Source organism: Chamaea fasciata, unplaced genomic scaffold (genome assembly GCF_029207755.1).
Source record: "Chamaea fasciata isolate MVZ Bird 193981 ecotype frontalis unplaced genomic scaffold, bChaFas1.0.hap1 SCAF_16, whole genome shotgun sequence".
NCBI classification, from domain to species: domain Eukaryota; kingdom Metazoa; phylum Chordata; class Aves; order Passeriformes; family Sylviidae; genus Chamaea; species Chamaea fasciata.
The window spans coordinates 9,094,793-9,120,842 of NW_027094101.1; the positions used below are offsets into that span (position 1 = coordinate 9,094,793).

The following is a 26,050-nucleotide window of genomic DNA, read 5'->3' on the forward strand; positions in this document are numbered from 1 at the left end:
GGCGGTTCCTGGTGGATTTGGAGAAGCAAAGTAGGGAATGAAGCGTGGGGTGAAGTCAGGCACGTCACTGATGCTGTTGTTTTGTCACCCCAAATCCTCACGGAATTGCAGCTCTGGGACCAAAAGCCACCCAAATCCCACTTTGGCTCCGAGGGGAAGGGGAACTGTTGTTGTTTCACACTAAACAATGCAGGGCCCTCACCCGACAGCAAAAACCTCCCCGATTTCACTCACCTGCTGCTCCAGCAAATCCCAGCCCAGCCCAGATTCCCGAGGTTTGGTTTGCTGGGATAATAATAATAATAATAATAATAATAATAATAATAATAATAATAATAATAATAATAATATAGAATACTATCATAATTATTATAACTATTATAATTATTACAACTACAATATAATATATTGTAGTATAATAATATTATCATTATAATATAATAATAACCCAAATACTTATAATTATAATATAATACTATTAAAATTATTATAACTATTGTTATTATAACTACAATATATTATATTTAAATATAATATTATAATGATAATATTAAAACAAAACCAATAATTATAATGATAATATAATTTAGTAACAACTATTTTAATTATTATAACTTACTATTATTATAACTACAATGTAATATAGTGTAATATAGTAATATCATAATTACGATATGATAATATAATATCAACAATAATAATAGCAATAATAACAACAATAATAATATCAATAATCATCATTATCCCAGCAAACAGCCTCCACGATTTGTGTAAAGGATCCTTGGCAAAGGGAAGGGATTCACCTGCTCACCCGCAGCACCGTGAGCACAGGGAGCCCCACAAATCCCACATTTCTGGGGGGTGAAGGGTTTGCCACGAAGGAAAAGGAAGCAAAGCCAGGCTGAGATCTTGGAGGGGATTTTACAGCTCATTCCAAACCACAACAGGCTGGGAAATCGGGATGGGGGAGCTGCACCTTTGGCTCGGGGGAAAGGTCACGGAGCAGATTTGGGGCAATCAATGCAAAGGGAGACTTCCCTAAGAGAATTATGGACTTTTGGGATATCCCGAGCTGGGAGGAGCAGAGTTCAACCCTGACCCCCCAACAGTCCCAGCCTGGGCACCCCTGGAGTGGTGTCCAAACATTCCTGGAGCTCCGGCAGCCTCGGGGCCGTGCCCATTCCCTGGGAAGCAGCTCCAGTGCCCCGGCACCCTCTGGGGAAGAACCTTTCCCTAAAATCCAACCTAACCCTGCCCTGACACAGCTCCAGCCGCTCCCTTGGATCCGTTGTTGATGTTCCTCAAACCCAGCAGCTTTTTGCCCTCCTGACTGGGCTGCAGGCCCTTCTTCCTGCTCCAAACACAACAATCAACCACTGAGCTTGGATGAAACTCTCCAAAAAAAACTCCAGAGGTTTGGAAGTCCAGATTTTTCATCCCATCCAACACCCCCAGAGGCTGTGGGAGCACTCCTGGCATCAGGGGCAGCCTCTCTGCCCCATCCCACACGAGACAATTCCTCCCAAACCTTCCCAGCAAAGATTTTCCAAAGGCAACGAGCCCCTCCTGGAAGCACGCTCCGAGCTGCCTGAAGAGGGCTGGGTATTTTTAGCTGGGGGTATTCAGCCTGAGAGCTCTTCAAACGCAGCAAGTGCTGTTTGTTTGGCTGACCAAATTAAAAAAAGCAACAGCAACAGAGCTCCAAACCCCGTCATTTCCAGGGAAATATTTTCGGTGATCCAAAACAGATTCGAGCTGAGTGACAAAGCATCATCTCCAAGCAGTGGGAATGAAAAGCTCCAAGCTCTTTTCCTTGCCAAATTCAGCGCGGAGAAGCGTTGTTGACACAGATCTCCAATTTAAAGGCATTGGAGGAAAAAAAACCCCAAAACCTCCTTTAGGTCCCAAATCCCGAATTTCTCTGCTCAACGAACGCTGAAAACACAATCACCCAGTGTGACAGCTCCTGAAAACACAGCCCCAAAATGACTTGGGGCACAGCTGGAAACCTCAGACCTCCTCCTTCTGCTCCAGCTTTTTGGCTCTTTCCCAAAACCTGCAGGACTCCTGGGAGTGGGAGAGCAGAGGCTGCAGCAGAAAGCAAGTAAAGGGATTTACAGCACCCTCGGACAATGGGAAAAGCATTCCTCTCGGATCTGGCCGGGATTTCGTCAGCTTTTCCCAGAGGCGTTGTCACCCCTGGAGTAAAGTGTGAGTGCAGGCCTTGCTTTCCTACAAATCCTGTCTAGGAAATTCCCCGCTCCAGGTCCCTCTGCTTTGCAAAGCAGCCTGAAACACCTCCTCTTCCCAAACTTCCAGCTTCCCAATCCCTTTTTAAATTTTTATCAGGATTTCTGCCCTCAGGCCTGGCCCACCCCGAGGCTGCTGGGTCAGGGAGGTGGGAAGGTTTTTGGTTGCTCCAAGTGGGATCCGCCAGTAATTCCGATTAAATTGGACTTTGTCGAGGTGGGTAATTCATCATCTGCCGCGTGACAACAATACCTGTAATTACTGCTCGGGTTGTCGGGGCTGGGATTCGTGTGCAATAAAGGGATCTTCGTATCATGCCAAACCTCACAGTTAATTTAGGCTCCATCTCCCTTTCATTTAGTCTGTAATAAGATAATTAGTTCGCCTAATTTGCCACCGAACGTGCCTTTGTAACGAACGCAGGCACGAATTAGCCTCTTGCACAACAAATGAGGGGAAGCAAAACATGAATCATTTTCAGGATTACATAAGGAATTATCGTCCTTTGCAGCACTCAGGGATGCAGCCATCCCCCTTAATTATTTTTGATTTTTTTTTTTTTAATTTGCACCAGGTTCTGCTGTCTCCGACTTCTCCTCGGAAGGTCGACAACACATTTTTTCCCTGTTTCCCTGCTGTCACCTGTCCCGGCTCTGGGAAGTTCAGGGTCATTGCCTCGGAAAGAAAAAATGCCTTTTAGAAATCTTAGTTCTGGGAGCTGGAAGAGCCCACCCATCCCTGGGTTTGCTGGATGTTCTGGGGTGGAAATCTTCAGGCTTTTCTGCAAACTCTGCTTTTTTCTCTGCTTTTGGTTTGGTTCATTCGTGGTCTGAACGGTATCAGTGCCCTTGGGAGCTCCTGGGGGGCACCACCTGCGCTTACAAAAATTCCTTCTGGGGGGAAATAAAAATTCCCTGTGGGGCTCATTTCATCCCTCTCCCTTCTGCCAGCTCCTAAACCGCACCAGAGCACGGAGTCCTGGAATGGGCTGGGCTGGGGGCGACCTTAAAGCCCATCCTGCTGCGGGCAGGGACACCTTCCACCATCCCAGGGTGCTCCAACCTGGCCTTGGACACTTCCAGGGATGAGCCCACCTCACCGTGCTCCCATTCCTTCCCATTATCCCATCCACCCCCGCCCTCTGGAAGCTGTTCCCCCCTTGTCCTGGCATTCCAGACCTTTCCCAAAAGTGTCTCCCCCTCTTTCCTCCCTCTTTGCCAGGCTGAACACTCCAAGGTGCCCGGCTCATTCGGGATAAATCCTGAGGGAAGCCGTGTCCATGGCAGCCACCTGAGCTTGCTTCGATTCCCCACTGGAGATCTGCCAAGCCCTCGGGGCTCTCTGCACACCACAGCTCCTGCAAAGTGCCACGGATTCATTATCCTGCAGAATAACGGCTCGGCGCGACCCGCCCCAGGCTCATCCCAGTAAATCAATGCCCATCCCCAGGGAGGCTCCCGAGTTCCTAAATCCATCAGCTGGACTTTCTGCACTGCTCGCTTGGAGCCCTCATCCGACTGCTGACCTGCTGCTGTCCAGCTCCAGCTATTAAGAGGGATGAGAGCACGACTCCATGGATTTATTTGCTCGGCGTTCCCTGCTTCCAGCCATTGTTTGGATTTAGGGCTTCACCGGCCGCACTGATCATTTCCTCTTCCCACATCCAGCACCTTGCTGCCTCTTCACCTGCAGTTAAATCATTCCCGGCTCCTAAAAACCGAGCCCTGGCTTCCAACAGGAATAAACACAGGAGAGGAGGGTTTTTTGGCTGGAAATCCTCTGGAGCCTTTGGATGGCCTGAAACGAATCATCGACCTCCTGGCGGATGCCAGAACAATCTGAGGACACAAGATCCCACTTTGCCGGGCATTGTTCTGCCCAGAGGAATCAGCTGAAACCTCTCCTGGGGCTGGGGGGACCTTCCTGGAGTTAAGCTGAGCCTTGTAAGGACGAGGAAATCAAATGGAATTGAAATCCGCAGCTGGAAAAGGGCTCGGGAAGGGAGGAGGCAGCAGGACCCCTCCTGCTCCCCCTCAGAGTCCTTTCCCTGCCAAAAGGAGCCAGGTTCCTGGGAACGTCCCTCAGACCTACCAAAGAGCAGGAAAAGGAGAATTCCCTCTTCCCCTTATCCAGCAGCTCCTCTCTCCTTCGCTCATTCCAAAGCCTTTTCCCAGTGGGAAAATCGGGATTTAGATCCCAGTGGGATCTACCTGCACCCCTCTGGATGTGGTTCTGGCCCCAGCACTGCGATCCAAGGGCAGCTCCCGAGGAGCAGCAGAGCAGGGGAGGTGCTCAGGGCAAACATTCCCCACTTTGCTGCTCCCGGCCGAAAGCTGGGAGCGCTGAAGTCCACGGGATCATGTGGAACGGGGAGGAAATCCATCAGTGAAAGGCAGAGCTCTGCCTGAGTAATTACCCCTCGTTAACGAAGCTAAAAGGAGGATTCTGCTCCGGGAACAGGTGTCACCTCCACTTTCGGGGGAACTGAAGCAACCGGGCTGAGCCAAAGAAATGCTTTAACACCAGGAAGTGCCCCTGATGGAAAAAAAGATGGAAAAGATGGAAAAGAACCGAGGGACCTTCCAGCTGGGGCAGCCCTGGGAAAGCACGGCCTCTGGACGTGAGCTCTCCAAATGCCTGGAAAACCCTTCGGTTATGACGGGTTTTATCGCCTGGAAAACCCGCCCCAGTCTGAGTGAGAAGCACTTCTTTGGTCTTTTCTGAAGTGCCTCAAAAAGAGGGAGTGAAATTCCCTGCGGGCAGAATTTCCTCTCAGGAATTTTTTCCCCCTTTCCAGCCTTCAGTGCTCACCCTGTGACTTAAAACCGAGCCTAAGCCATGCCTAAGCTTCCTTCATTTTAGCACGAAGTTAAGTCTTGCCTAAAAACCTCAACACCACTTCCAGTTTCCTGAAAAAGACCCCGCTCCCAAAAATTCCCTGGGATTTATCTGATTTGCAGAGGTGGAACTTGCCGTGAGTTTTGCTGCCTCGAGAATTTCTTTTCCCTCTTTTGAAGTGATTTCTAAAGAAAAGTTTCTCCTCTCCCAACGCCCTCTTGCACCGTTTATTGCCTGATTCATTTATTCCCCGTTTCTGGATTTGCGGTTTCCCTCAGGGCCGAGCAAATCCCTTCCTCCTCTGCCTCATTCACCAAAAGCTTTCTGGGTGAAAAAATGACCAACCCCAAAACCGGGAAAAACCAGGAAACCAACAGGAAAAAACAACCCGAAAAACCAACCCAACCCAACCCAACAACACAATAACAGCAAAACAAAAACCAACAAAAAACCCTCCCCAAAAAACCCAACCCAAACCAAACCAAACCAACAACAATAACAAAAAAACCAAAAGCAACAAAAACCCTCAAACCTCCCAAAAAATCCAACCAAAAACCCAGAACCAAAAAAAAAACCAAACCCACCCAGAAAACACCAAAAAACCCCAAACAAACAGAGAACCCCAAACAAAACAAACCCTCAAGAAAACCAGGAAAAATCCCCTCAACCTTTGGGAGGCTCCTACCTGAAAGATAGCAATCCAGGCGTAGCCGATGTTATCGAAATTGATGGCGCCGTTGTGGGGGTTGACGTCCCCGGCCATGCAGACGTTGTAGTACTGGTTCCAGTTGATGCAGGAGTTCCTGCCGGGCTCGGGGCTGCCCAGGCTGGGGCTGTAGGAGTCCATGCTCAGGGTGCACTCCACCTTGGATTCCTTCCTGCTGGGGATGTTGGAGCACCTCTGCATGCCGTTCTCCCGGTGCGAGGAGCAGATGAAGGGGTTCTCCTCCGCCTCGTCCGGCCGGTAGTAGGGGTGGAGGAAGGTCAGGTTGTATGTCCTGGAGAAGAAGAAAAAGGGGAAAAAAAACCCCCAACCTGGTTCATCCTTGATTTTAGCAGCAGGGAAAGGTGCTGGTTGCTGTCCCTTCAGCAAGTCAAAATTCCAACCCCTAAAACCAAATCCTTTCACGCCCCGCTGATCTCCCGGTGAAGATCAGTCGGAGTTTCCCCAAGCAGGTACAAGCATGATAGGAGAGGGGATGGGGAGAAAAATCCCAGCAAGGTCAGGTTCTTTCCCCAAATCCAGGGAGCTTTTGAGCTCTCTGGAAGGATTTGGAGATAAATCTTCCGGTGGCAGAGCAGCTCCCCAATGAATTTTCCCCTCAGGACGTGTCTGATGAGGGGCTGAGCTCCCACAAGGACAGACCCAGCCAGGGCCCATCTCCCATTTCCATTAAAAAAAAATAATAAAATGGAAGAGCCCACGTTAATGGGAAAGGCACGGTGCTTCCTGCATTTCTGATGGGATTGGCTTGGGTAAAGCTCATGGCTCCGTCCCAGCCTGGATAAGGAATTGCTGGAATTGCAGGAGCTGCTTTTTTTCCAGATTCGCCTCCCAGATCTGGCACTTTCTGGGCCGTCGGTGAGAGCCTGCAGAGCTCAGGGCTCCAACTGAGGAGCCGCATTGCTCCCGAGCCAACTTAATCCGCTGTTTTTTTCCGAGCTCCAGGGATCTCAGCTCCTCCATAATCACCCGGAGATAAGCGGGAAGGCGACACGAACGTTCGGAGAGATGTGGGCAGAAGATAACCAGGTAATTCTTCCAGCCAGGACAGCTCTATTTTTATCTCTCTCCCAACAGTCCCTATCTGGCGAAGAGATTTGGCTTTAACAAGTGTTATTCCAGACAATTGCTTGGAATCGCTCCCCCAAAACCCTGGAGCCAAGCTCTGCGGCTGCACTTTGAGGAGGGAACAATTGCTGCAGGGCAGAGCTGAGGGGAAATCAGCCCTCAGCCAACTTTCCCTGGGGAACGCGGCTCTGTTCCACCGTCCAGTTACCTGGGATGGGCGTGGAGGGTTCCTCAGCCTCAGGAACGGGAGAGGGGAGGAGGAGGAGCACAATCCCTGGGGACTGTTGGCTGGGAATGATTTGTGTTCAAATCCTTCCTCACCCAGCCCACACCTCCAGACTAAACCGTGACAATCACCGCCCCGCTCTTTCTGGGCTCGAGAAACAAAACCTGGTTTTTCCTCCCCAAGACTTTTCCTTGCCCTCCCACCGGCTGGGGGAAATTTCCACGTGAGACGGGCTGGAGAATGGGCCAGGAGCTGCAGCCACGCAGGGGGAGGATTAAACACAGGATTGAAACGCGCCAGGGTGCAGGAAAACTTGGGGAGAGCTGGAGAATTCGGGAGAAGAAGCGAGGAGACACCTGGGGGGCGACTTAAACTCCCAGAAGGCAAACCACAGGAGCTGCCCCCGTGGCACTGGGATGGGCCACGCACAGTTGGAGCGGCTCTGTGCATCCCAGGAGTGTCCATTGGGGAAGTTTTGGGATGTGCAACGGCTGCCTGAGGACACGGAGCCCCGGGCTGGGGTCTGAGGAGCTGCACAGAGGAGATCCAAGGCCCGAACCACCGGGAGAAGCAGAAGTTTGGGAAGGAAAATCCCAGCAGGAGAGCAAAGCCCAGCTCTGCTGGGAGGGGTGGGCGAGGCCTGGGCCGGTTCCGCTGCTGCTGATGGATTTTATCCTCCCTTTTCTCCCTTCTGCAGCTGAGCCCAAAACCATTTCCAAATGAAAAGTTGTCCCCGATGACAGAATCAGTCCCTTGGGGGGCACTCTGCCCAACCTGTCCCTCTTCCCTGTCCTGATCCAGGAAACCCAGCAGGGATCCAGCCCCTGCATTTCCAGCTAATCCCAGGTTTCTTGGAGCTCCCTGGGGAAGTCTTTTGGGAAGGAGCTGCTCCTGTGGGAAGCTCCAGCACCACCCGGTGAGAGGGGAAGGGACCCGAACTGCAAATTTCAGACCTTTTCTTAAAACATTTTTCCTTTTTTTTTTTTTTTTTTTAAATTTCTTTTCCTGGCAAAACCAAAGAGGGGAAAGAAGGAGAACCAAAAATGCTGCGCACTGAGGGGAACCCCAACATCCCCCGAATAAATGAACGAGTTCTGCCGGGACCATCCGCTCCTTCCCGACTTCCCCGTCCCTTGCCGACAGCTAGAGAGAAATGGCTCATTAATGCTAACGAACCCGCTAATCAGGAGAGCTGGGGGGAAAGGCAGGAGCAGCCCAGCCCCGGGATGGATCAGAGAGGATTAGCGCCCCTTTCCCGGCTTTTCCCGACCCTGCACATCTGGATTTCCCTTTCCCTGCCCCTCGGCGTGTCCATGTGCAGGAAGGACAACAGCGGGGCAGGAAAATCCATTTTTCTCCCACTCCTGCTGGATTATCCTCTGCTCCATCCTCCTCCAGGGGAGCTTTTCCCCAGCCCACCCATCCCATCCACACATCCCAACCCCTGGAATCCAGCTGCGGAACACAGCTCGGGGGAGCAGCGGAGGGATGGGAGGAGGTGGCAGGAACCCAGCAGGATGAATTCCCTGCTCTCCCAGGGAACCCAATGCCAGCAGGAGCAATTAAACACCTCTCAGACAAATCCCTGCGCTGCCCGAGCCTCCTCCCAGCAGCTGAAGGCAGAACAGCACCGAGTTAATCAAAACTGAAAACTCACACCAGGAGTATCCCGAGGCAGCGGAGAAACACGGAACACTTCACAGCTCCCTCCCCTCTCCTGCTTTTCCGAGCCACTGAGTTCCCTGGAAGGCTCCCGGCCTGGAAAACGCTGCCCTGCATCCCAACACAGCCCGAGCAGCCCCAGGAGAGGAGCCCGGCTGGGCTGGGCCTGCCCCGGTTCCTTTATTTCCACCGGGAGAGGCTCAGGAGGGTGGGAAAAACACATTTTTGGGGATGTCACGCAGGAGTTGCTGGTCTTTCCCACACCAAACCTTCCTCCTGAGGGGAATGACAGATTTGTCTTCACAAACAAACTCTGAGTCTGCTGGTGGAAAAAAAAAAAAACAAACCAGCACTGAGAGATCAAAGGAACAATTCCACCGACTGATGAATGGAAAAGGAGATTTTTGCCTGTACGAACGAGCTGTAGGTTGGCTGATAAGTGAAATTGGATATTGAAAGATGGAAGAAACGATGGGGGAAGCCCCAGGATTTCCATAAGAATTAAAAATTAAAAGGGGGGTTGTACATTAAAGGGGAATTTTAGGTGTTGGGCACTCTGGGAAGTCTGGAACTCTCAAGGACCTCAGGCAGTGGGGAAAGAGGGAGGGAAATGGGGCTGGGAAATTGGGATAAAAAGGAGGTTGAGTCCTCCAAAAATCGGAGAGACCCCAGGGGAAATGCCCCATGAGCCTCTCCCTTTATTCCAATAAAGTCAAAGGACCCCTCTGTCTCCTTTTGTTTTGGACATAAACCTCTGGCGTTTGTGGGTTAATATTCCTAACGCTCCTTCCCACCCCAAAAAATCCTTGGGGAACTCCCCCTGCAGCTCCCCCCACCCGGATCTCCCTCACAACCCATCCTGGCCCTGCTGTTCCATGAAATCCCAGGTTTTGAGGGAGGGAGAAATTCTCCCTCATCCCCACGAGCAGAGATCCCAGAGTTCCAACCCGCTCCTGCAACAATCCCTTCAAAATCCCGACTGAAAATCCTTAAATAACCTCACTGCAGCCCCGTAGCGGCACAGCTCTCAAAGACACGGAGAGAGAAAAGCAGAAATTCCCAGTGCACCTCCAAAAAAGTCCCCAAAAAATTTCCCTCACAATGCGCCCGGCTTAAAAATAGTCGCTTTACTCGGAGCTGCCAGCTTTCGAGGGGGATTGAAAAGAAAAGGTTTCCACGGGGAGAGAGGGATGATGGCAAAAAATCAAAGTCAGTCCTTCCATGTGACGCCTCTGGAAAAGCTGCAGGGCAAGGCTGGATTGAAGCAGCTGTTTGGGAGCTCACTTACACCTCCTTTCATCCACAAAATTTGGGGTTAGGGCCCTGCCTGGCTTGCCGGCCTCAGGATTTCGTCCAGATCCTGGTTTTGGTTTCAGCTGGGAGGGTTTGGCAGCAGCGCCAAAGGGGACACCCTCCAATAATTCAGGTTTTCCCTCTTCTCCAGGGCTGTAAAGGAAACCAGAGCCAGGATTCAGCCCCAGCCTGGCTGTCCAGCCCCTCCTGAAGGGCTGGAATTCCTCTGTGCCCTGAGGGATTGCGGATTTCCCAGCCCTGCGCGTCTTGGAACAGCCTGGGACAGGGGAAAGGTGTCCCTGCCCTTGGAATCGGAGCCTTGAAGGTCCTTTCCAACCCAGCCCGTTCCAGGGTTCCATGATCTGTCCAACAGCAGGAGGATGGAACCCTGAAGAGTTTTCCAGGTCATTCCGTGCCTTTTTTATTTTATTTTTTCCCCTTTACAATTTGCTGCTGGCGTGGTAATGACCACTGCAGGGGTGAACCCTGACGCCTGGGTTGAGAGAATGAGTCAGAAATGATTAAAAAAAAAAAAAAAAAAAGGGAATAGCTCCATCTGGATTCCTTAAAACTTCCCCACAGAGCTCCAGGAAATCTGGGACAGCTGGAAATGCAGGGAGTGGATCTCTGCTGGATCTAAAATTAACACAGACCACGAGCCAGCAGCACTGGGGGTGAGGGCACCACAGAACCCCACATTGCTCTCACGGACTGGAATATTCCGTGGGCACCCCGCTTTCTCCAAATTCCTCTGGGATTCAGCATCTTCAGCCACAATAAACCAGCTGAGCAGAGCCCCCCCAAATTCAGCTCTCCCAGCTGCTGGGGGGTGGCAGAGCCCATCCCAGAGGGAAGGAGAAATCCCGGACAAACCCCTTCAGACACGGCTCATCCCAAAACCAAACAATAAACCAGAGGAGCCCAAATTCACCGGGGGCGGCAGAGCCCATCCCAGAGGGAAGGAGAAATCCCGGACAAACCCCTTCAGACACGGCTCATCCCAAACCCTTCCCTGCGGGGGAACAAGCCCCGAAAAGCCATCCCCGCGAGGCCCTCGGGGCCGCCAGTGGCCGTTCCACAACCGCTGCTCAGTGTCCGCGCTCCGCGAGCGCTTCCCCCGTGGTTCATCCTGAGAAATTCGCAGAGAAACCACCCGGCCTTTAAAAACCCGACTCCGAGAGAAAGACAGAGAGAGAGGGGGGCTGCCCGGAGTTAACCACAGCAGCGGGGACACCCGGGCGGGGCTGGAGCAGCTCGGTTTGGGGCTGGGAATGGCAGTTTTGGGGTCGCTCTCAGAGTGGTGATGGGGATCGGGAAGATTTCCCTGCCGGGGGACGCGGGAGAGGGTTCGGAGCGTCGGGATGTGGGGGGTGGAATCGATCCCTGCCGGGAAGAGGACAGGGAGAGGGAAAGAAGGGAGGTGGGAAGGCCAGGGCTGAGCCGTGAGAGGCAGGAGCGGGACCTGAGGGATGATCCCCGCCTGTCTTGAGTCAATCCGAGCGCGGGCAGCGGATGATTTCCCCGAGGTGTAATTACAGGCTCCGTCTCCTCCCGCCGGGTTTGAGCTGCCCTAAGAGCTGCCCCGGGGGCATTTCCTCACCTCGGAGCCGCTGACGGCTCTGACAGGAAGGATTTGTTTTTTCCAGGCAAATCCCCATTATTTTTTTTTTCCCCCGTGCTGGTTTTCACCCTGGGGGGATGCTCAGGGGTGTCGTCACCCCGGGAAGGGGCGGGGGAGCAGCAAGGGGTGCCCCAAGTGATGAGCCAGGAGCCATCCCAACACCGGGATCATCCCAGGATCATCCCAGGGCTGGCAGCAGGCTCCAAAGGATCAGCCATTTGGGAAACAGATTTTTTAGGGAATTTTTAAAGCTCCACAGAAGGTTCACACAGCATGCATTTGTATGTAAACTCTGAGAAATGTCGCCTCTAGAAATGCCATGGAATAGGATATGGATATACGGTTAGGAGAGAAACGGAACTGGAAAGAAGTTTTAAAGGATGGTCCTGTAAATAAGACCGAACGCTTTGGGAAGAATGGAATGATGGAAGGTGCGTTGTGGTAGGACCCACGAGGGGTGATTTAAGGCATTAGCAGCTTTGATAACTCTCTACAAATCTGTTTCCCACAGAGCCAGGCCCAGGATTTATCCCGGGGCCAAAAGCGCCAGGAGCAAAGACAAACAGCAGCAGCCCAGCCCAAACCAGGACTAAGAGCTTGGGCCGGGCTGAAATCGATCTGCTGGGCCTTGGGGGATCCCAGGTGAGGCTCTGCAGGGCCATGAAGGTTTATTATTTTCACAGGGGCTGCTCCACACCACTGCCCAGCCTGGATGAACCCAATGGGGAATTTGTCTCTTTAAAGTTGGGCTTGGTGATCCTGGAGGCGTTTTCCAGCCTTAACAATTCCATGATTCCAGGTGCTGCCCATCCCTGACGCCCGTCCCACGCTCCAAATGATTTCCAATGCTTCTCACATCCAGTTTCTTATCTTAAAACCCTGACAAGGATTTTTATTTATTTTTTTTTTTTAATCTCTGAGTTTCAGCAGCATCTCCATCTCAGCAGCCCCTGCCAGAGGTTGGGCTGTGCTGGGTGACCCGAGCTGTTTGCAGAGCTGGGAATTTGTTTTAAATCCTCCAGCTCCCAGGGTCAGGGATCTCAGGCAGAGCTAATCCAACCCGCTCCCATCCTCGTCCTTCAGGTGCAGCAGGAAAACACAAAAAGAGCTGCTCAAACCCTCAGGAAATTGCTGACAAATGGGATTTTTTAAAAAATTTTTTTTCCAGGCAAAAAGTTCCCAGCTGGACCCAGAACCCTGCTGAAAGCTGGGAGTTTTTTTTCCAGCAGGAGATAGAAAAATCCCCGGCTGGAAAAGGAAGAGAAAGGTGGGGAAAAATTAAAAAAGGAAGGAAAAGGTGGAGATTTTTTTTCCTTTTTGTGTACTTACATGGCGAAATTCCTGTCGAGGAAGCACCTGTTCCTCAGCAGCCCTGCCCAGAGCTGGACCCCGACGATCCCGAAGATGAAGAAGACGAAGAAGCAGAGGAGGAGGACGTTGCCTAACATAGGCAGAGTGTCCAGCAGCAGCGTGACCAGGATCCTCATACCTGGGGGAGAAGGGAAAAAAAAAACCACGTTGGGATGAGGAGAAATCGCCATTCCCCCCTTGGATGTGCAGCCAGGGCGGAAAAATCGGGATTTTGGTGGGATTTTTTCCCCTAAATCCTGAGGCTGAAAACCACCAAAAAATGGGAAACAAAGAGCAATCCCCAGAGGGGGGATCCAAGGATGGGATTTCCAGGTGTTTCCCGTGGCATTCGAGGACACACACAGGAGCTGCCAGGCAATTTTTCCGGGAGAAACGTCAGATTTGTTAAAATCTGGATTTGCAAACGCTGCAAACTCCTCTCGCGGATCACAGAAACTGTTCCCCTAAACACCGGGGGCGGGCTGGGAGCTGGGCCTCCACCCCAGGCAATTCCTTTTCCGTGGGGAACTCCTCTCCTGGCTGGCAAGGCGGGAAATTTTGATGTTTGTTTTTGTTTTGTTTTGTTTTGTTTTTGTTTTTTTTGAGGATGGAAAGCAGGATGGATTTTTTTTTTGAGGATGGATGGATTTCCTCCAAGGAAAGCTCTGCTCCCTTTCCCTCCTCATGCCGAGGCTGTGGGGACCTTCCCACCAATCCCACAGCTCTCCACAAGGATCTCCATGAACCCCGAGTTCCTCCAGCCTCTGGATAGCAGGGAAATGTGCATTTCCACGGCAGATATTCCATCGTGGATATCCTGACTGGAGGGATTGAGAGCCTGGCAGAGCCTCAGCTCAGCCTGGCATTCCCAGCACTGGGGTGGGAATGAGGCTGGGAAAGGGGGCAGGGATGGGGATGGGGCTGGGAGCTGCCCCCTCTCATACCTCCAAAATCCAGGATAGAATGGGAATAAAATGGGAATTACAGCTTGGAGCTCAGCCATCTATCCCAACATTCCCACCCATCTATCCCAAAATTCCTACTTGTCTATCCCACCATTCTCACCCATCTATCCCAACATTCCCACCATTCCCATCCATCTATCCCACCATTCCCATCCATCTATCCCAACATTCCCACCATTCCCACCCACCTATCCCAACATTCCCACCATTCCCACCCACCTATCCCACCTTTCTCCTCCTGCCTCTCCTCCCATGGATTTGCCAGGGGGAATCCCAGGGAGCCAAATCCCATCGTGCCGTCAGCGCGGCACGAGGGCACCCAGCAGCCCGGCCAAGAACTCCCAGCTAATTAATAATTAGGGTTGGGTAACGAGCTCTGCGTGCAGAGCCCTGCGAGGTGCCCGTGCCCGGCTGTCCCTGTCCCCGCTGTCCCAGTGCCGCCCCGAGGGAAGGGACGGAGCAAATCCCGTCCTCTGGAGGGAAAACGGGGCTGGAATTCCTGGCGTTTGTTCCCGGCACAGAATCACGGGATGCCCCGAGTGGGAAGGGACACCCCGGGATGGTCAAATCCCGCTCCCGGCCCTGCCCAGCGCTGTCACACCCCGGGAGCGATCCCACGTTTTCCTGGCAAATCCGTCTTTGGGAAAGGAGAGACTCGCTCCATCCCCGCTGGAAAGACGACGCTGGGATTTTCTCCCGGATTTTTTCCCCCCCTTCCCTCTTTTTTCCAAAAATGGGTAAAATTTCTCTCTCCCTGTGCCAGAGAATTATTTTTTTTTCCCTGCTCAGCTCCTTTTGGTGTTTGGGATTGTTCAGTGGCATCAGCCCGGAGATTGGATCCAGCTGTTCTCCAGCCGCTCCGGGGTTTTTCTTGGAATGTCCAGTGTGCCAGGGGAAAAGAGCATCACCCAGGCTGAAACAAGGAGCGGGATTTTCATTCCCGTTCCGTGGGATGCCTGGTTTAAAACCCCACGGCAGAAAAATAAAAAAATTTAAAAAAAAAAGAAAGAAAAAAATAAAAAATAAAAAATAAAAATTGAAATAAATAGCTAAAAACTAAAAATTGAAATAAAAATAGAAATAAAAACTTAAAAAATGGAAATAAAACTAAAAATTGAAATAAAACTAAAAATATATAAAAAAATTAAACAAATACAAATAAAAATAATATACAAATACATGTAAAATAAATAAAACAAAATTAAGAATTAAAATAAACAGAAAAGTAAGCATAAACGTAAAAAATAAAAAATTCACTTAAAAATAAAAATTGAAAAATTGAAAAATAAATAGAAAAATAAACATAAAAACAAAAATTAACAGAATTAAAATAAATACAAAAATAAATGGAAATTAAATATTAAAAAATACTAAAATAAATATAAAAATAAAGCAGGATTTGAAAAAAAAAAAGTAAACAACCCACTGACCACCACTAAAAAAAAAAGGAAATCCCTGACTCCAGCCCCTGCCAAGGAGAATAAATGGATGGAATTCTATTTTCCCAACAGTTTGGAAGGAATGATTTCTAATAGAAATGATGTTTTTATTGGCCGGGGTTTTTCTTGCTTCTCTTACCAAACCGCATCGAGCCGAAAGAACCTCGTGGGTGAATTTATTGTGCCTGGAAGGCACGAGCTGAGAGCCCTGGCTGGATCCCAGGGAAGAGCCCAGGAATCCCAGGGAGAAATCTCCAGGTTGGTTCTGCCGGTTTCCCGGGATTTAGCACCAGCTTCCTCCCTTCTGCTCCAGCTGGAAATTTTATCCTGTGGAAAATCCCACACTCAAATCCCAGAGCTGGGAATGGCATGGATGCTGCTGGGATGGGCTGGAATTCCAAGGGAATCCCAAATCCCAGAGCGGGGAATGGCATGGATGCTGCTGGGATGGGCTGGAATTCCAAGGGAATCCCAAATCCCAGAGCGGGGAATGGCATGGATGCTGCTGGGATGGGCTGGAATTCCAAGGGAATCCCAAATCCCAGAGCTGGGAATGGCATGGATGCTGCTGGGATGGGCTGGAATTCCAAGGGAATCCCTCGGCTGAGCTGTGGATGAAAGGCTGAAAATGCAACCACAAAAAATCCACCAAAATCCCTTTTTTTGGGATGGATTTTCCCATCCCTTCTCTGCAGATCCTGGGATCTTCCGGTCTGAAACAGCAAAATTCCCGATGTTCTGAGTGGATGGAGTTGGTGTCTCCCAGACAAGTGGGGGCTGGATGATTTGACCTCCAGGAATGGGGATATTTCTGGGAATAACTCCCGGGAATCCTCATCCCGGTGCTCAGGTCTCCTTTGGTGGTGTCAGCCCAGCCCAGCTGCTCCTCCGGCCCCTCCACACTCCAAACACGGATTGAACCCTGCTGGATTTCATCCCACGGAATATTAATTAAAAAATGGGACGTTTTCTATCACCTGTCTGTCGGAAAAAGATGAAAATCCCACGGGAAGTGCAACGAGAAAAGCTTGGAAGGAGTTTTTGGTGTCAGAGCTCAGGGAAACAAGCACGAGCTGGACTCAGAGCAAAATCCCACCTAAAGCTGGAGTTGTTTGGATCCCTGGAGCTCGGTGTAAATCCTTCAATTCCCCTGGCTGCTGCCCCGCTGGATCCCAGCTCGAGATTCCCACTGTTCCATGGGAATAGGGAAGGGGTTTGTGGATTTCAGGGAGGGCTCCGAGCCCAGCCCGTGCCGGGAATCCCTCTGCTCCGCCCCATCCCAAATGGAGCCCCGGATCCCACAGGGAAACTCCCCCGGAGCCCCAAATCCCAGAGGGAAACTTGGTGTTGTGCTTTCCAAAGCCCTGGCAACGAAACCTGGTTAGGAAAGCAAAGCCCCACAGGGTTCCACGGCCCCTTTCGGCCTCTCCCTCTCTCTCCTTTTTTTTGTGTTGGGGCCTCGTTTTTAAAGCGAGGACCTCGCTGTGGGATTCACTGCTTTCGTTCCCTTGTTTTCCAGAAGGGAGAAAAAAAAAAATAAAAATCCCGTGGAATTGGGAGTTCTGGAGAGAAATTTCCCGGGTGTAAACATCCACCTGCTCCCTCAAATTTTCCTCGGAGGGCTTGGAATTAAATCCTTTCTGGGGGGAGGTTGTTCGGCTGTCCCTGGATGTGCTGAATCCAGGCGGGATGTGGGGCTGGCTCCAAAAAATATCCTTTTTTCTTTTCCCCCCCTTCTTCCCTGTGATTTCCACACGACGCTGCAGCACCGTGATTGCAGCGGATTTGGGTTGGGAAAAGACGGAATTCGCCGTGGGAACGAGCACCTTGCAAAGGGCGGCTCGGCAGCCGGCGCATTCCAGCAGGGAATTATTCCAGCGTGGCGGTGCCTCGGGTTTAAAATTGGATTTAGAAGCCAAGCAGCTGAAACCACTTGAAAATGGATTTAGGAGCCACTTGAACTCCCCGTCGAGGATGATCCCGATTTTGTTCCACGTGGAGCAAAACCCTCCGTGGGGTTTCGGCAGCCAGGGAAGCTCCGGAGCTGCTAATCCCGAACAAGAAAAGTCACGGAAAGGGCTTAAATCCCTGAGGAGGGGAAAGGAGCCCAGCAGGGCACGAAGATCCCTCTTGGAAACGACCTTTCCCTCCCTTTGGAGGAACATTGTTTACTCTGCCCCACGAGCAGAGGTGTTTTCCTGAGGGAAGTGACAAAAACCTTGGAGAACAGCTCCGGGGGTCGATCCCCTGCTCCCTCACCCTCTGCCCACACGAATTATGATAATGGCCGTCTCTAAACTCGCCGTTATAAATTAAATTAATTGATTTCCTCTCGTCAGCTGCACGAAGCAGCCAGCCAGGTGTAGGAGGGGTTATTCCCATGGTTTTCCAGTTTTCCCAGGCTGAGCTCAAGAAACCAGGTGGGGGGTGGCTTTATTCCCATGGCTTTCCAGTTTTCCCAGATTGAACTAAGGAATTGGGGTGAGTTATTCCCACGGATTTCCAGTTTTCCCAGACTGAGCTCAGAAACTGAGGTGTGTGAGGGGGTCATTCCCATGGATTCCCAGTTTTCCCAACATCCATGTGTGTGAGGGGTTCATCCCCACGGATTCCCAGTTTTCCCGGGGCGGGTGTCACTTACTTGGGACCCTGTTGATGGCCCTGAGGGGCCGCAGGACGCGCACGGTGCGGATGGCCGAGAGGCTGACGTTGTGTCCATCCAGGGAATATTCCATCATCCTGCAGGGAGAAGCGGCAGAGGGCTCAGGATGGGGGTCAGGGAGTGGGGGGTCTGGAAAAGCTTCGCTGCCTGTGAGCCCCAGGGGTGGAAAATCCACCCATCCTGTGCTTCCAGCTCCTCCCGTGGATGCAATTCCAGGTGCCTGGAAGCGTCCAAGGGGTTTTGGGGAAATCAGGGAATTGTGGGAGTTATCCCTGCTCATGGCAGGGGTGGGATGGGATGAGTTCTAAGGTCTCTCCCTTCCTTTACTGCTGGCACAGCAGGATTTTCCTTCCAGGATGTGAAACCTCCAAGGGGGCTGGAGGGGGGAACTCCAGCAGGAATTGTGGTGGTGGGACAAGAGGGAATGGATTCACACTGAAAGAGGGGAAATTTAGATGGGATTTTGGGAAGGAATTCCTGCCCGGGAGGGAGGTGAGGCCCTGGCACAGATTCCCAGAGAAGCTGGGGCTGCCCCTGGATCCCTGGAAGTGTCCAAGGCCAGGCTGGACGGGGCTTGGAGCAACCTGGGCCAGTGGAAGGTGTCCCTGCCAGTGAGATGATCTTTAAGGTCCCTTCCACCCCAAGCCATTCCATGATTCCCTGACTCTCCAGGACAAGGAGCTGCTTTTCTTCCCTCCCGGGACCAAACCTGAATACCCAAACCAACAACAACAACAACAAAAAATTGCACAAACCATTTGCTTCCCATTAGATTGTTATGAGTGAAGAACATTTCCTCCTTGATTCTTCCTCCCCATTCCCCCTAAACATTTGGGATGGCCCTCAGTGGGTGATTCCCTGCACTGGAAAACGGGAGGCACAAAACTTTGGGATGTTTTCTGCCATCAACAGCTCCCAAACCTTCAGCTGTCAAATCCAAATGATATCCTGCAAGATCTCCAGGGACTGGATGCACCGGGATGCCAAATGTGGTGTCCTGTTATCAGATTCTACCTGTAAATCCTCAATCCCTCGGGAATGTGCCAACAGAAACCTGCTGGAGCTGGGAATTTGGGATGGATTGGCACTCGGTAGTGATTCCCTACCCAGAAAAAACAAGAAGCTTTGGGATGTTTTCTGCCCATCAACATCTCCCAAACCTTCAGCTGTCAAACCCAAATGATATCCTGGGAGCCTGGAATGTCTCCAGGGACTGGATGCGGCGGGAACAGCTCTCCTGAACAACATCCCTGCCGCTGGGGAAACGCTTTCATCAGCTCAGCTGCCGGGCAGACGGGGAGGCCACGAGTTCCAGCGGGCCCGAAACGTTCCAGGGAACATTTCTGGGGCGAGGAAAGAACATGAAAGGACTCCGGGAGCTGGAAGGGACTTCAGACACGCTGTGCTGCAGGCAGGAGCTGTGTTTATTTTGTAGTTTCCTCGCTCCCTCTGGGGCTGCTGCTGCTGCTGAGGCAAAGCAGCTCCTCTGAGGAGGCAGAACGGGGCAAACAAATCACTTGTTTCCCTTCTTGTCACAAAAAAAACCCCACTCGGAATAACTTCAGCACGCCCAGCTCCTCGCTGGAAAAAAAAAAAAAAAAAAGCAGCTTTGTTATTCCAGGGGTGAGCTCCCTGCTGAGAACGGCTCGAGGTTTAGGAGATGGATCGAAGGGTGGTGGTGGTGAGAGAGGTGGATCCCGACCCTTGGCACAGGGCTAAATCCCAGCTCCAGCCTCTCTTCAGAGAGATGGGAAATCCTAGCCCAGGTGTGGCTCACATCCACCAGAACCTTCTGGAGATGGTTTTGAATAAGGAAGAAAGAATTAGCCCAGGATCGGCCAGGGAAGGAGGGAAATCCTATCCCAGGAATGGCTCTAAACCACCAAAGCCTTCTGGAGAGAGCCCAGGGAAGGAGGGAAATCCTATCCCAGGAATGGCTCAAATGCACCAGAACCTTCAGGAGATGTCCCAGGATCAGTCAGGGAATGGGTTTTTCCTCTTCTCATCCCCAGCCTGAGGAAAGCCCCACCTGCAGCGGGCTCTCCTGCTGCTTTCATCCTCCTCAAATGTATTCCAGCCGTGGAATGTGGGGGGCAAACCTTGGGAAACTCCTCAGCAGTCACTGTCCCCCTCATTCCAACAGCAGAACTCCCGGTGACAAAGCCGCTCCTGGGCTCGGCCCTTCTGCCTCCACGGGGTCCCCAAATCCTGGGTTTGGGGGGTCCCTGAGGAGCTGGGGATTCCCTGCTCCTCCTCAGGGTATCCAATGTGGAAACCCCCCCCAGCTCCTGGATCAGGATCCTGACCCCGAGTTTTCCCTTCTCCCCTACCGCTCCTCCCTTAAACACCGCAGCAGCTTTATGGGAAAACATCATTAAGGAAAAAATAATTAATAATAAGGTTGGTTTGGATTTTTTTTTTTTTTTTCTGTCCCTGATGTTCCTTGTCGGGCTGGAGCTGCAGCCGAGTTCCAAGGAAGCCGGGCTCAGGAGAGAGCTCATGTTTTATTCAGAGCACTAAAACCGCTCCTAATTGTGTTCCAGGCAAATAACAAAAGCCCCCATTAGCGCAGGGGAAGATGGCACAGCGCTAATGCAAAGGGAAAAAAAAAAATGCCCCAACATATCCCGAGGATGTTTTAATTAACCCCGGGCCGGCCATTGGGAAGGCGGGAATTCAGAAGTCAGGCGGTAATTAAAGCTTTCCATCCCTTTCCTCGGGATGTACCGAGCAGGTAGGAGAGGCCTGGGCTTTCCAAAGCTCTTTATTTTTTGGGAATTAAAAAAAAAATTAAAATAAAAAAATAAAAATCAGTGTGAGCTTTGCCAAGCTTTTACTCCGCTCGGTGATTTCCCCGTGGGGGTGAGGGAAGCGGTGTCAAAAGCAACGGGATCGCCCCTGGAGCTGTTTATTAACACATCCCGCACGAGCCAGCAGCTGGGGGAGACGGGATTAAGCTGTAAAACCAAGAGGAGTTTGGAATTTGGGTGAACTCCCAGCAATTCTCCCACTGAGATTTCAGATTTCTTAACGGGCTTTTCTGCCTTCTCCTTGTTCGCCCCGTCCCTGCCTGGCTCTGCTGGCGTGGGGCTGAGATGATTTTTATTTTTCGGCCACGACCGCACCGGGACAACTCTGGATCAGCTGAGGATGTTTTAGGATTGAAGGATTGCTCCAAACCCCCTCCGCACGGCTCTGCCTGATATTCACAACCCAGCGTGGTTTTGGGGGTGAGGATTTAAAAAAATCAGATTTGGCCTTCTGAAATCCAGGCAGGACCAGGCTTGGGTTTGTCTCCCGGGGGTTTTCCTGCCCTGTGGGGAGGGAGGGACGAGGCGGTGGCTGACCCTGCCATGACGATGAAGAAGTCCAGGCGGTTCCAGGTGTCCCCCAGGTAACACTTCTGCCCGAAGATGCCCAAGGCCACCATCTTGATCACCATCTCCACGGCGAAGAAGGCGAAGATGAAGTCGTCAAACGCCTGGGGGGGGGCAGGGAAAAGGGGATTTCAGTCAGAGCTGCCCTGCTGGGCGGTGTCGCCCTGATTTTCAGCCTTCTGACCATCGTTTGCGCGTTTTCTACTGGAGTTTCTCACACATGTAACATAAACAAAAGTGGATTGTTTCCATTTCTCTCTGTGATGGGCTGCTGGTTTAACCACTGGAGTCAGAGGGGTGTTCCTCTCATCTCCCAATCCTTGATCAAATCCCAAATCCTATTCAAACCCCAAATCATGATAAACTCTCTCTTTCTCTGCTCTCCTCTCAACCGGACTGAGCGTGGTTCTTTCGAGTCCCTAACAGCGACACAGGGGGCGGGAGGGACCTGAGTGCTCCCACCACGGGGACATTCCGTGCTCCTGTCACCAAAGTGCCACCTGCCAGCCCCAACATCAAACCTGCGGGGAGCTGGCCGGCCCTGGCACAGCTCCTGGCTCGTTGCAGTGGGTTTCCCCACTCCTGAGCCCCCCTTGCCCTTGCTGAGGGTGGAGAGAAAGGATCTGCTTGGGTCAGACCCAAATCAGCCTTTGGGCCTCACCCCAAGTGGATCCCATAGGGGCCATCCCGAACTCATCCCTGTGGGAAAGTTTTCCCGGGGAGAAGGATGAGACTTCCACCAATCCCAGAGCAGCCACCCCACAAATGGATCCCACCGATCCCAGAGCAGCCACCCCAGCCCTGCATCCCACAAATCCCCCAAATCCCGGGGCCGTGGGTGCTCACCTCCAGGATGGTGCAGCGCTCCGACTGGCACTCCACGTCCTCGCAGGGCTGGAACATGCCCAGGGTGACGCAGTTGAGCAGGATCACCAGCATGCTCACGTGCTCGAACCAGGTGCCAGCGGGTTAAGGACAGCACGGCTTCGGGAGGGGACACCCAGGTGACACGTCCCAACCCTCCTCCCGTCCAAAGCCCTTCTCCCGGGCGATTCCCAGCCCCAAATCCCGAGTTTTAGCAGGGAATCACCCCACAGCAAAGGAGCAAGTCGAGGGCAGCACCAGCAGAACGGTGCCCGGTTCCTCGCTCCAGTCCTGCTCTGGTTTCCCTGTGGAGTCGTGGGAATGAGGTTCTCATTCCAACCCTATTCCTGCATCTCCAGGAATGACACATTCCTTTCTGAGGGCCACATCCTGATGGGAACGAGGTTCTCTCTTTCCAAACTCCCATCCGTGCATCTCCAGGAATGCCAAATTCTACTGAGACCCACATCCTGATGGGAATGAGGTTCTCTCATTCCAACCCCATTCCCACATGTCCAAGAAGGGACAGATTCCACTCTGAGGCACACATCTTGATGGGAATGAGGTTCTCATTCCAACCCCATTCCTGCATCTCCAAAAGGGACAGGTTTCACTCTGAGCTCCACATCCTGATGGGAACAAGGTTCTCTCATCCCAATCCCATTCCCACATCTCCAGAAATGACACATTCCTTTCTGAGGGTCACATCCTGATAGGAATGAGGTTCTCTATCCCAACCCCATTCCCACATGTCCAAGAAGGGACAGATTCCACTCTGAGACGCACATCCTGATGGGAATGAGGTTCTCACCTCCACATCCTGATGGGAATGAGGTTCTCTCATCCCATTCCTGCATCTCCAGGAATGACAAATTTCACTCTGAGAGCCACATCCTGATGGGAATGTGGTTCTCTCCTCCCAGTTCCCCATCTCCAGGAATGACAGATCCCACATCCTGCTGGACAAAGACACCGCCCAGCCAAGCTGGCGGGGCCAGGGATGGGAATGTTGGGATGCAGGATCCAGAGGGAGCAAAAAAGAAGGAAAAGGGCTCCCGGGTTAGCCTCCAAAATTCCCCCGTATTCCTCACCAGGACCCGCCAGCGCTCGATTAACCGATAATTAATTGATCTGAGCAGGAAGTGGTGATTTCCATCAGCGCAAAACGGGCCCAAAGTTGCCGTTTGCTGCTGGCAGGACAATTAAAAACCCCACAAAAAGACGGAATAATTCCACAAATGAGGCGAGAAACCGGAGAACCGTTTCTAGGGGAAATAATTGGGAACATCTGGATGCGAATAAACCTTTGTGCCTCCAAACCCACACCTGGGGGAGGCAGAGAGAGGCACAGGCACGGAATTATTTCTGATGACAGTAATTCTGCTTTGGGAACCGGCAGGAAAAGCTTTCCGTGTTTATTCCTTTAGGAATATTTTATTATCTGGGGGTTTTATCCGTTCAGGATAAAATTGATTGCAGCAGATCAGGGCTTCAGTCTCCAACTGGTTCTGCACGTTCTTAGTTATCCAGATTAAAAAAAAAAAATAAAGAGGCAAAATCGGTGGAGTCAAATTATGCAGTTCCCTAAAACCTGATCCCAGCCCGGTTCTTGTTTTAGAGGCGCTTTAATTGGAAATTAAATCTAATTTGATTAAAAAATTTAATTTAATTAAATAAAATTTAACTCAGAGATGGGAACCAACAGGGAAGACTTGGAAACCCACTTGTCCAAAATGGAAATAAACGTAGGAAATCTGAGGAAGAAATGAAATAAAATCCCGGTCGCGCCGGGAGTGAAGCAGGACAAGCTCCGGATGGGATTTTTCCATCGCTGAAATTCCAACGTTGATTTAATTTCTCCCTCCCTTCCATGATTTCTTCCCGATTTTTCCCATCTTTAGGAGTTTTCTGGATGCTTTTCCCTGGCTGGAGGCACCGGGATAATCCAACCCCACAGATCAAACACCCAAATCCAACCCCAAAACCCCCAACCACAGCCAGAGCCCATTCCCAGTATAAAAGGTGGGAAAAAAAAGTCCTGGAGCAGCACAAGGGATGTGACCGGAGAGGGAATTCCCACAGAACATCCTCGGGGATGTTCCCAGACCAAATTTTGCCAGCTGTTTTCCAGCCGGGAAGGTGAGGGATGGCACCGGGATCCTCCCGGCAAATCCCCCAAACACCGTGACTCGGCAAAAAACCGGGAACGTGGCAGTTCCCATGGCAACGGCGGCTCGAGGACTTCCCAAATCCCTGGGAAAGGGAACGATCCAAAGGGGGACCCGCGCTGGAGGCAAAGGCTTCGCTTCACATTCCTTCCTCTGGCCAAAAATCCAGGGAAAAAACATCTCGGGACATCGGGGCCAAGGGACTGAACAGAAGCAAGATCACGGCGCCATTTCCCCATAATCTGATTATTTTTAGGGGATTTTAGCCTGTTATTTTTTTTCACTTTTTAGATAACCACCTGTTCTTTTCCTGGTGATTCTGGATCTCCACCATCCCTCTCCCAAATCCCAAATTGCCAGGCCACAATCCTGACACCCAGGGACTGAACAGAAGCAAGACCACGGCACTGTTTTCCCATAATCTCATTATTTTAAAGACACTCAGTGGATTTTAACCTGTTATTTCCCACCTGTTCTTTTCCTGGTTATTTTCTGGTTCTCCACCATCCCTCTCCCAAATCCTACAAATAGTCCCCCAATAAACACAGAAAAAAAAAAAAAAAGTGGGATGGCGTCACCATTGTGACAAATCCACAAGTTTTCATCTGTGGAATGATGGACACAATTCCCAAATTCCCAGGTGCTCCAGAGGGAGCAGCTCCATTTAAAAATTCCCAGATTTTCCCTTCCCATCGGAGAGAGGCCGGCGCCACGATCCTCACACCCAGGGACTGAACAGAAGCAAGACCACGGCGCTGTTTTCCCATAATCTCATTATTTTTAAGCCACTCAGGGGATTTGGGAGACTTAACCCGTGATTTTAACCCCTGGGATTTGGTGGGATCCTGGTTATTATGGATCTGTCCCGAGGCTGAGGAAAATCCCGAAGCTCCAAAATCCCAGTTTGGTTCCAAGGAAAAGCAAATGTTTACGGGAGGAAGTTTAAAATGTGAGTAATGCAGGGAATATACACACACACACACACACAGAGATCCTGGGAATTCCAGAGTGTTCCAAGGACGTTTGGGTGGGGAATTTGGGAAGGGGAAAGAGAGAAAAGAAGGGGGGGAAAGGAGTGGGGGGGAAATAGACGTGTGGAATTCCCGGGAAATGTGAACTGAAATTCCCAAAGCTGAGCCAGGGCTGCTCCCGGGCCGTGGAGCTTGTTGAGGCTGGAGCCCCTGGGTGACGTTTGGTGGCTTTGGGGGACACTGGTGGCCTTGGCAGAGCGGGGTCGGTTCCATCTCAGAGGGTTTTCCCTGAATAATTCTGGGATTCTCGGTCTGCCTTTGCTCTTAACCTGGGCACGAGCAGCTCCTGCTCCTCCTCTGCTCCCCAGGGATTTTTCCCTCTGCTCCCGAAAGGTTTTCTCCTTTGCTCCTCAGGGATTTTTCCATGTCCTCCTCAGGGATTTTTCCCTTTGCTCCCCAGGGATTTTTTTCCCCTCTCCTCCCCAAGATTTTTTTCCTCTGCTCCTCAAGAATTTCTCCCTTTGCTCCCCAGCAATTTTTCCTTCTGCTCCCCAGGGAATTCTGCTCCAGGG

At 51.4% G+C, this 26,050-nt stretch overlaps 1 protein-coding gene across 1 annotated transcript in view; it reads right to left on the minus strand.

The window, feature by feature from the left end:
* The window catches only part of CACNA1H (calcium voltage-gated channel subunit alpha1 H), a 112,498-nt gene extending 90,077 nt beyond the window's left edge, over positions 1-22,421 (minus strand). Inside the window, exons 1-5 of the mRNA XM_066198495.1 lie at positions 22,322-22,421; positions 21,446-21,579; positions 18,078-18,175; positions 13,012-13,171; positions 5,774-6,086 (exon numbers count right to left, since the gene is read on the minus strand). Coding sequence (XP_066054592.1) covers positions 5,774-6,086; positions 13,012-13,171; positions 18,078-18,175; positions 21,446-21,579; positions 22,322-22,414 — 798 coding nt within the window. The 5' untranslated portion in view covers positions 22,415-22,421. The remainder of the gene's footprint in view (positions 1-5,773; positions 6,087-13,011; positions 13,172-18,077; positions 18,176-21,445; positions 21,580-22,321) is intronic.
* Positions 22,422-26,050: the final 3,629 nt, after the last annotated feature.